At 41.1% G+C, this 11,790-nt stretch overlaps 1 protein-coding gene across 1 annotated transcript in view; it reads right to left on the bottom strand.

Annotated features, from left to right (window-relative positions):
* Window positions 1–11,790, bottom strand: part of st6galnac5a (ST6 (alpha-N-acetyl-neuraminyl-2,3-beta-galactosyl-1,3)-N-acetylgalactosaminide alpha-2,6-sialyltransferase 5a) — a 44,777-nt gene that overhangs the window by 15,221 nt on the left and 17,766 nt on the right. The window contains exon 3 of the mRNA XM_035670080.1: window positions 3,180–3,592. Coding sequence (XP_035525973.1) covers window positions 3,180–3,592 — 413 coding nt within the window. The remainder of the gene's footprint in view (window positions 1–3,179; window positions 3,593–11,790) is intronic.

Genomic DNA, 11,790 nt, shown 5'->3' with positions numbered 1-11,790 from the left:
ACAAACCAAACACTGGCTGTAGGTAGGCAAATTTTTGCACGTTTTGCAGCCACTGTAGTTTCTCCCTTGTACATGGAAGGGGAGGGTGAAGCGAGGGAGTTGCAATCTGTAACTACACCGCTAGACCTACACCAGACCTGTAAGGAATTCTGTAACATCTTTTATGTTCCAGCAGAGGTTTGCCTGACCATAAGCCAAAATAACTGAACACAGTGCATTGCCTTAAATAGTCACTCTTGCACTTGGTACATTTTTCTTACTCTTAAGTTTTAGCAGGGACCTTTTACTGCTAAATTGACTCTTCAGTAAGTGTAATTCTAGGATCAGATAAATACGAGGGTATAAGAGGAGGTCTTGGGGTATGGTCTCTGTACATCCATTTCAGGCTCCTGTTGTGGCCACTTGTTCATCCCATGTCTCTGTACTCCCTGCTGCTCTCTCTTGCACAGTGGACCTGCTGTGGCTTCTCTTTTCCTCTTTTTGACCTTCTCTCATAAGTCACCACAGAATAGGTTTCCAGGACTGCTGAGGCTTTAGCTGACATTTTCTCAACAGCAGGTGGATTTGCTATTAACATGATCAAACCTGTGATCTTTTGGTAACTGAACTAACCTGCTACCCACACATTTGATTCCAGCAAAATACTCACACTACTCAGCGGAAATGTATTGAGTAGAAACCTAACAGTGCGACCCAGTGGGGCTGTTAGCGATTGTAATTAAGCATTACAGGAACATAAAATACTGAATAGGAAAAAAAAGTTATTTCAAAAACTAATTTGCCTTTAATCACTGGTTGAGCCTCATTCTGGTTTGGCAATTTAACACAGAGGATGCAGAGGGACACCTGTTTTTCATTGCTCCTCTGCTGGTGTTATTAAAATGGGTGGATGTGACAACAACCCACACCATCTTAATTACCTTCACTGAAATGGCATAACCCATAATCACAATTACAGGCTGGCAGGGTTGCTGATCACACAGTTGATTACCCCAAAACTCTATTATTAATGCTGCTCACAGGCTCCCAATCCCTAAAGACAATAGGGTGCATATTTATATATTAGGTTAAACTTATTCTTATTTCATAAAGGTATGGCACATTTTTCATCCTGATAGCTCCCTTTAAAGTTTTCTGAAACATTAGATATATAAAATAATACTTTCAGACTATCTGTCTTTCTCTTCCCACGCTCCACAGAGCAGAAACGGCCTCAAATAAGCCTCACAGATATTAATGCCTAATGCTATAAAGGATAATAGTACAACAAAAGCCGCTAGCTCACTGTAAACATTTACCATGATTGTATGCACAGATGCTGAAGGATGGATGTCTGAGCTACCAAATCCCCTAGTCGGCAATTTCCCCCCTGACATCTATCTTAACCTGAAGTCAGATTCCACTGAGAAAAGGCTCAGACAAAGAGAGAGCGTGTATGTATGGTAGCGTTTTCATTAAGCATTAATGGCCACAGGACTGAAAACTCATCATGGACTCATTAAATTTGAGTCCTTTTATCACCGTTTGACTTAGCAGAAGATGTTGCAGAAACAAAATCTCAGAGCTGTGATTTCTAAACTGGGACATCAGAGCCTTCAAATATGTAAAATTAGAAGTTTATGTTTTGTAATTAATAAAAGTACTCTTCTTCTATTGCGATTACAACCGAGTGTGTGAATCAAAGAACAGTTAAAGGCATTTAATTGTCTATACAAGCTGATTTTCACAATGTTTTGAAATAAAGGAAACAGCTGCCTTTAAATAAGGGGTGACGTATTGTAAAATATGTTTTTGTTGTGAAAGTCAGAGTTTGAATTGGATTACAAATTTGGACGCATGAATCCCCTGCATAAGAATGATTCATTTGTGGGTACAAATGACTAATTTATAGTATAAAATAGAAATAACTGTAGTCGAATTTACTAAGTGCGCTTTGAATATTACTAAAATGTTTGCTGTTCATTCTTTACATGTTAAAAAAAGCTATGGGTTTTGAACTTAGTTACAGAAATATTAATGAATACTGAAGGTCAGATGATGCTTGCTCTCAGACAAACAAATGTTTCCTTGCTTTCCATATGAGGGACAACTTTTACAGTTTTATGTCAGAAAAGACGTTGAACATGTTTTTCTCCTTGGGCTCAAGTTAAATGAATACATTAATACAATGGAGACTGGCCAGAGAGCAATCCATCCAGTAAATAGTAATTTATTTGCACAACCTATCAGAAATAGTTTTGTTAAGACCACTTTCAACGATAGATTTTTGGAGTCCCGAAGAAGAAATGTAAGCTGTTATCCACAAGCTTGAACTAAGCCACATACGCCACTGCACATGTTTGCCTTCTGCAGCTTGTTTAAGTGGGACATGATGCCTACTCTGCCCAATCCTTGGCGGTACTCAATATTAAGTACCTTAAGTACCTTAAGCACTGGTTATAGTAATAGGCTTGAATATGCAAATTTAGCACACACACCAAAACAAAGCACGACCACAATATAATATTGTCACTGCAATTTAGGGCTGAAATTGTGATTATTTTCATTACTAGTTAATCTACTGGATTTTTGTGTTTAAGTGTTTAATTAAAGATGGAGTTTTACGTCAACCAGCAATGATTATTTTTCCAGAGCTGAAGGGGGGAGTGACCGTAGCAACGGAGTAGGCTATAGTAACTAGAAATATGGCGTATGTCATAAGCACGTGTTAACAGTGTTAGTGTAATTACTCTAACTGCTGGAAGGGGGAGACAAAAGTTCAGCACTGCAGCTTTAATAAAAAGTCAGAAAAAATCAAATCAAAAATCATAATTTCCCAGGGCACCCTAAGCTCACCTGGCACCCCATGTTCCAAAGCTGAGTCCTTGCTACAGTGGCCATGGGTCTGACTCCAACCTGTGGCTCTTTGCTGCGTGTCACCATTTATCTCTCTCCCCCCTTTCCTGTCACTGTACAGCTGTCAGTTAAAGCCCCAACAAATATAAAAAATAATTTTAAAAAAAGCAACAAATTCTCACATTTGAGATTCCTGAACCAACAAATGTTTGGACTATTTCCGTCACACACTTTCATATGAAAGTCTCACGAGTTGATGATGTATTGTCTGTCGACTGATTGCCTAATCATTGTTTCACCACTACCGTAATTATGAATAATCATTATCATTATCACTTTCTCACCTGTCCTTGCCCGTCTCCTTCTTGAAGAGCTCATCAAACTGCAGCATCTTCTGCCAGGAGATTATGTAGACTTTGAGTTTGGGCAGCACCTGGTTCATCAGTCTCAGGTTGTTGTATACTAGGCCCTTCCCATCGCGTCTCATGTAGCTGCTGGGGCCCCAGAAGATGAACACCGTGTCCTGGCTGGCGTTGAGCAGCTCGTGGCGACTCCGCAAGACCCTCTGCATGCTGGAGTGAGCGATGACGCGCAGGGATGTGCGGCGGCCGACGTCGTGGGCGTAACCCCGGGCGGTGGGGGCATCGTTCATGCGGATGACGCACTCGGCCCGGTCGATCTCTTCACCCCTGCCACCTCCGATAAGGTGACCTGAGCTGGTCACCAGGGCGCAGGTCTGGCAGTGCATCCTGAGAGGCTGATAGATGCAAGAAAGAAAGGAGAAAAACAAGAATGAAGTAAACAAAAAAAAAATACATTTCTCATACAAATACTGTGCATGAAAACATTTGGCCTCTTCATTCCCTGTGGAAGCACCTGCAGCACTGCCAGCAGAATTTCTATGTTAGTTTTACACCATATTTGTTATAAACTCTACAAACTCTTTTCAGAAGTCAGAAATGCTCTAAAAGTTCTGTTTAGCCCTAGTTTATACAGAAATATGCAAAGCAGACAGAAATGCACACCTAGGGGAACTTTGGTAGAAAGCTTCACAATGTGTTTGAGGCAGAAAATTCTTTGTTGACAAATGGGTAGTGACAGAGCCTCCTGGGGATATGTAGCTTGTCATATTGCTTTGCGATTGGTAGAAACCCCGGGGTCTTAAGGATTCACCTTAAATCTTTCTCCCACTCGCACACAACAGAGAAATGTGTGTTTACCTGCAAAACAGCGGTTCTGATGCAAAAGATTCCTATTGAATTCTTATCAAATACAAACCTATAAAGTATTCAGAATATGACATTTTTTATATGGAAAAAGATACAGCTGATAAGAACATAATGATATGGATTGCAACCAGAACATGTGTGTTTAACCTGGTGCACCTTTGTTTCATGTACAAATGAATGCATATGAGGGCATATGAGTTGCCATGTACAGTACATGTACACACTTGTGTTTATTTTCATTATATCTCTCCTGAGAATCTTATTTTTAACTTTGTTTGTCAATGCGTTGACATGATAATACATTGTGACCTCTTGTTCTTTGTTTTTCTCGATGCTTGATTTAAATTTGAAAAATGAATCTGATTGAAACAAACACTGCCAAAGCCACAAAGTGAACAAATAAATCTTTGCAACATATTGTCTAACAATTTAAGTTGACCTAAAACAATCAGTCAAACAGCAGATGAATCATTTATGTCAAATATTGAGCAAACATCCAAAAAAAATCTGGTTCCAGCTTCTCATTTTTGAATAATTGCCTGTTTTATTAGTCTTCAACAGTATGTTAGTAAATAGAATAGCTTTGAGTTTCTGACTGTTAGTTGAATAAGACAAGCAATAGGAATATGTCAGCTGTGAAAATTGTAATGGTCATGTTTCACTATTTTCTGACATTTTATCAGCTAAATCAATAAAATAATGAAAATAAGAGGTTCAGCCATAGAGATGTTCCACTAAATAAAACAAGCATTTTTGAATTTAAATTACATCTATGCCCTTAACTATAAAAACTCTATTCATTTTGACATATTCCTGCTCAATGTACTGTTATTTTTCTTGACACAGTCATACAGTCGTCCCCTGTTGTTGACGCAGCCACTGAAATCTTTCATTTGTACATGCATAGTTCATTAAGGGTCTGGCCTCTTTCTCTCTACAGCATGCTCATTTGAGGGTGTGCATGTAAATAAATCATTAACATTGGACCTATTTGTGTATGTTAAGCTGCTCTACATGTTGCTTGTGTATGTGTGTGTGTGTGTCTGTGTGTGTGTCTGTGATTTCTCTTGCTTGAACACAGACCCCTGCAATGAAAATCAATGATATGCAAACCAGGCCTGCAGAGCACTGTAATGTGCCCTGAAATATCTCCCAGCAGAAATATGGTGGTTATTTACATTCTTATAGCCATGACAAATTTACATTTTCATGGCATTAACAAGAACAAATGATTATAGCTGGATGTGTGTGTGTGTGTATTTGTGGAGGGGGGGAATGTCATCATCATCCTCATCTGCTGACTTTGACTTAGTGGCAGATTACCAGCCGAGCAGGCTCATCTAGTTAATGAGACCTTAAGGAGCAGTGGGAGAAAGATTGAGAGAGAGGGAGAAAGTAGAGGTGGCAAAGAGAAGGGGACAGAAATAAGGAAGTGTGAGAAAGTGGTTACAACAAGAAAAAAAAAAAAAAAAAGAAAAGATGGCGAAAGAGAAAGAGATATATGACGGCAGTAAGAGCCACCCCGGTGCCATAGTGTTTGATGAAATGTTGAGCTAATGAGGTCCTGGCGGTCTACACCATCAACAGCAGCAGCATCCATCCATTCCTCCCATCTCCCCCTGCCCTACCCTTTCCCACCTAGCAGCGCCTTGACAGCCAATCTGGCTGTAGAGCTGCGGCACCAGTGGAGCAGGTCAGAAATCCCATTTTCACCCAGGGGCTTTTAAGTGGCTCCACAGACCCTATTCTCTCTTCCTCTGTCTCACGGAGAATTTAAGTGGGCCTTGCTGGCCAGAATTGGCCTCTTCAGGGAGCTCGGTCAGGTTATTACCAAGAAATAGGCTGGATGGTCTGGACAAGGCTCTCCATTTCTGCCGGAATTACGTGACCCATTCAATATGGTGGTTTGGTTTGAGGCGATGGAGTCGAGGTAAACTGTAGTTTTCCCTCAGAACTGGCTGAACTGAACATTTCATAAAAAGTGAATTTATCCTCGAAAAACTCCCATGAAAATTGTGCCCCACTCAATGATTCATGGAATAAACGCTCCATAATTCAAAGCACATCTATCATTTATGCATTTGAAATCGCTAGCTTTGTTCTTTCAAACACAACAAAACACCTTTGATAGTAATTAAACAACTTACTGTGTCTAAACTGCGGGTGTTAAGGTTCTTAAAAAGTGTATTCCATCAGTGTCCTGTTACATCGCCTGATCAAAGCTGCAATCAGTAATGTAAGCCAAGTGAATATCCAAACTAAATAATGTATTCTGATTACCATCAGGCTATTTTTGTCTCACAGGAGGCATAAAAATAGAGAAGAAAGAAGAAAAAGAAATGTTTTTTTCAGGTTTGCACAAAACAAACACTCAATTCTCTGCTGATCACAAAACAGTGGAGCCTTATCTGACTTTTCCAAGAAGCTATTCTTACTTTTCAGATAATTCAACAGAACACACAAACCATTCCAGGGACTTATTCCATTTTCAAATTCACAATGAAGCAACACGAGTCTATGTTTCTTCTACAAGCCGAGGGAAGTCTGATTAGAAATGGATTTAGAGGCATATGCCTACTTTGGCAGGAGTTGTGTGCACTCTGTTCAGCGGGGTATCTTGGGCTGGTATGGCACTGTGTAGATGTGTGTGCAAGTACATTCACTCAAGTACGATACTTAAATATAATTTATGCTACTTTATACTTCAACTCCACTACAATTCTGAGGTAAATATTGCACTTTTTACTCCACCACTACATCGATCTCATAGCTGTATAGTTATTTTTCAGAGAAACACTTACAGAGGAAACATATGATAAGTATTAGTTGTTTGTATTTCTTTATGTTAATAAATCCCATGTCTGGGATTCTTTGGTTGTTTTGGGTCAGTGGTGCAGTGTTGTTTGCACCATAGGGCCACTTAAGGGTGGGGCATAAGAGTTATAAAATACAAAACGTTATAGATTGCAAAGAAGCAGTGTTTAATTGGTGTACCACCGTGTTTTATGACTAACAATACGAGAAAAGTCACAAAAATTACTACAAATACAAACAGAACCTTGTTTTTGTTACCATAAATGTTCTCACAACCTCCCAGATTTATCATGTGACCTTTGGCCCGAGCCCTAGGTTGAGAACCACTGGCCTAAACTACCTAACCGTATATAAAGTAGTTCAACAGCTCCACCTCAAGCAACTACAACAGTAAAATGCTCCTTACACTCTGATGCATACACTCCAACAGCGTCATATATAATCAGCCAAACAAGAATGATTTCTTTTACTTTTGATATACTTTAAGTGCACTTTGCTGATAATACCACTGTACTTTTACTTCTTAAGTTTTGGAAGCAGCATCACTCTGTGGACTGCAGCTGTCTGACGTCATTGGATTTAACATGCACACGGTAACTTTCAAACTGAGGTTGTTGCAGCCAGTATAACATAACCCTTCCATTAACAGCTAGACCTTTTAAAAACCATCAAGAATTCATTCAGTGCCTACGCATGCACATTAGGGTATGACTGTATATATGTATTTATGACTATATGTCAGCTGTATGTATAATGTGTACAGGCTTTGAGTAAAAATTTCCCTTCAGGAACAATAAATACCATCCATCTATTATTCGACTGGCTGAAGAGGAGCAGAGATGTTGTAGAGCTGTCACAAACTATTATACTAAAATAACTGCAAATTATTTTCTAAATTAGTTCATTAATGTTTTGGCCTCTAAATATCAGAAAATAATGAAAATGCCCGTCATAGTTTTCCAGAAAAAAAAGTCTTGTTTTGTCTGACCAACAGTCCAAAAGCCAAAGAAATTAATTTTACTATCAAAGCAAACAGAGAAAAGCAGTAAATCCTCATGTTTGAGAAGCTGTGACCGAGTAAGCTTACAACTTACTTACTTATTAGCTCACAGAACACCAAAATCATTTTACATTTCATAGTAGATTTTCAGCCTAAGAGGGATGAAGTGTAACCTTGTCCCACTTGTGGAACACGCCAGGAGCCTGCCCTGGTTTCATTAAGCCCATCCATCCATCCACAGCGGCCTAGTAAAAGTACAAAACACCAACCTGCAGACAGACAACAGCCAGTCACATGTCTGCTCTGCCTGCAGGAGCGACAACCCAGACAGCGGGGGCCGCCCCCTCCTCTGTTTCCTCATTCTGTCGGCATCTGAACTCTCCTCTGCTTCCAGCGAGCCTGTCCTTCAACGGGCTGTATGAACCATCACTGCCTGCCCAAACACTCGCCCTGCCTGACTTCCTGACCCGAGGAAAACATGCCTGTCAGAGCTGTGGGGATTAACCTTGAGAGGTGGTGGAGGGGGTGAAAGGGAGAGGCTGCTCGGTCCCAGACCACCTGGGCAGGCGGTATCCTTGAGAGCAGAGGTAGACGGGGGTGGACGGGTGAGATATTACTAGAGAGTGTTCTGGTGTTGATTTAAGAACTGAATAAATATGATGCTAGTCATAAAAAATGTGTTTCCGGTGTTATTAAGGTCATTTGGAACAAAAAAGGACATTATAGGTGTGAGTCAGAAGCCTGGCATTGTTGAGTGGTATTGGTAGGCTGTGTACAAGAGGTTATGATTAAAGAACAGGGAGGAATAAAAGCCATAGAGGACTCATATAATCACACATTATTACTTTGTGATTGTAGTTGGAAAAGATCATGCAGTTCGGCTTGTCTGATTGGCTTTGTAGTCAGCGCTCAGGGCCCTTCGCTGCCCATGGGTAACACAGGAAATAATTGGTGGTTAAAACTCACATGGGTCTTATAGGGGCATGAAATCAGCTTTAATTCCTCACCCGACACCTCCCTCCCTTTCCCAACTCAACTCAGTCCCTTGGGGAAAAGACGTACTTACACTGCAGTGAACCATTACGTTTGACGTATGCCATATCCCCTCAGAGCGGAGAAATAGCATTCGAGTGTTGTTATTGATTTTGTGCGGCTAAATGCAGGAGGAAGGGGGATCGAGCGAAGGCTTAGTGAGGATGCCGGGTCTTCAAGGATGCGAAGGATATGGCCGGTAAATATGAGCGTTGAGAGGCGGCAATCATCCAAGCCCAGCAGGATGCTGTCTGGCTGTCTGGTATTGCCCAGAAATACCACAACAAAACGGATAATTTTCAACCTCCTCCAGGCTGACCTTTAGGCTCATCAAAGACGCTTTTGTTTTCTGTAGCCTCCTCAGAGAGTAGGCTTCTACCCACAGGCAGAAATTAATGGTGGCTTGAAGCAAAAATGCTTTTCATAGTTCTTAGAAAATAAAAGAAGGGGGGCATTCTGACCTCAATATACATATAAATACATTGTACTGTATGTCACCCTGCTCCTGTGTTGCTCACTGGGTCATGAATGCAGCTTTTGTCCTCTATGGCCCATTAGTGACTGGTGGATCTCATTATCCAGTGTCATATGGGTGAGGAAAAGACACAGCCTATATAACCTATATTTAACAGAGTGCCACCATAGATACCTACAGTACGCTTTTGATTTATAAATCACCCGTTGAAGTCAGCAAATTATACAGTATGTATGTATTATATGTGATTGGGCCATATCCTGCTTTAAGTATCCTCCCACAGTAGCTGTGTTTACAATATTTCATGTACTCTGGGATATGGGTGAGGGTGGAAAGGTCCGCCTTGTTTCATTAGTGAATATAGAACTATTCTGTGCAGTGTGGTCACTGTATTTAGGCTGAGTTATTCACAGTCGGGGTCGCAGTGAGCAGAGCAACTTGCTTTAAGCTGTCTTCATCCAACAATCACTACAAGTATCAGACACTTGAAGAGGACACAAGCAGCCCAAACTGACCAATCAGTTCCCGCTCATGCTGTAGCACAAATGAACAGTCCTGCTAGCAGCTCTGTCAGAATGTTTGGCACTTTGAGCTCAAAACCACAAATGTCACTCTAATGGTGGCACTAGGGGAAATGTCAGGGGAGTCATTCAGTATCCTCTGGAAACCACTAATGCCTGTAAAAAAAAAAAAAAAGAACGGCAATCCATCTGGTAGATTTTGTAACATTTGACTGGATAAATGCAGTGGACCGACGAACTGATCAACATTGTTATCCCTACAGCCAAACACTAAACAATAAAAGACTGCAGCAACAAATAAAACAACCAATATTTAAAAAAACATCCTCAAACAAAATCAGCATCAACAATGCGGAGGACACACTGGTTGGGGGAAAATGGCGCCACAGTCTTCTGTAAAGCCAGCCTGTTTCTAACAGCAGGGTAAATATAAAACAAATCTCTCTGGGATTAATCGAGTGGATATTTGCAATGCTAATGGATTATTTCATCATTTCGGGAAAAAAAGGTCCCCAAAAAGCTCTAAAATCAGATAAAAAGGGACACAAATGCCCTAAAAAATAAGTTAATTTCTTAAGCTGGTTCCTACTGTGAGAGCCAAAATGTGCAGTTTATGATATGAGATGATGAAAAGGAGAAAAAGGAGAGGCGGAGAATGGAGTGAGAAGGAATTAAATGGACGGGGAGATTCAGCCTCTCCTCTTGTGGCTCTCTCTCCCTCTCTGCTGTGTGCATGTTGTCCTTTTCTCTCTCTTTCCCTCTGAGCATTTGTTTATTTTCTCCACTCTGTGTGAATGGTGAAACCTTTGCCTCTCGTGTGTTTGTGTAGTCTGTCCTCTCCCCTGGTCTCCAGGCGGAGAGGAGGCTGTGTGGCTCAGGTCTGTTTGGCAACACCTGAAGTTGCTCAACGTCCTCCTGGATCTGTTCTTAATATATGTTTACAATCTATAGTTTTGCCATCCTGATTGTTCATACTGTAATTTTACTATGTTGCTCTATTCTGTATGCACAACATCTCTCTGCACTTCTGAGTTTTTCCCTTATCCAAAACGAGGGTCTAAGGATAAAGTGTGTCCTATACTGTACAGATTATAAGCCCTCTTGAGACAAATTTGTGATTTATGCTATTGGGCTGTATAAATAAAACTCACAGAGATAGGAAGAGTTAGGGAATAGAGAAACAAAGCGGCATTTAGAGTCGATAGCAGCAAAGACAAGAGCGGATGGGAGGGGCGGTACGAGCTACCAATTACAGTAAAATCTCAACAGCTGGAGGCAACAGCAGAGAGAAGAAAAGTGAATTCAGTTATGGCAGTAAAGGCGCTCTACTGTGAGGAGAATCAGACCTGTTTCTATTGTGCTGACGAGCACTACTACACACACAGACACATACACACACACACACACACACACACACACAGAGTGCTGCAGGGCAGAGTCGATGGAGGAGGGCTTATTTGGAGCTGTTTGTCCGGCATGTACGTTTGACCAGTCATTAGAGAGAGCTGAGGTGGGAAGCGAGCACTGCTGAGAACTAATGAAGATGAGGAGGAGGAGGAGGAGTGACGAGGAGGAAAGAGTGGATATTGAAACAGGGGCAATTAGGGATTCCAGCGGTCAGCAGTCGCACCCCGGTCCAGGTTGACAGCTCCTGCTGCTCTGATGCTCCGGTCTTAATTAGGCCAGAGTTTTCTGTGAGCACTTTGAAAAGAAGACACGTTTGATGGAGGGCAATTATTTACTTCAGAAAGGAAAATAGCATCTGGCCTAAAAAGAGACTAATGAAAATTCATCGATGGAGGTTGTTGAGAGTGTTTTTTGGATAAGTGACATGGCTGATGATCTTGTAAGAGGTAGGGGGGGGGGGGCTAGTGGAATAAAGAG

This window comes from Morone saxatilis, unplaced genomic scaffold, assembly GCF_004916995.1.
Source record: "Morone saxatilis isolate NCDOM2014 unplaced genomic scaffold, NCSU_SB_2.0 Contig23, whole genome shotgun sequence".
In the NCBI taxonomy this organism is placed as follows: Eukaryota; Metazoa; Chordata; class Actinopteri; family Moronidae; genus Morone; species Morone saxatilis.
This window is presented reverse-complemented; position numbering and strand designations above follow the sequence as displayed.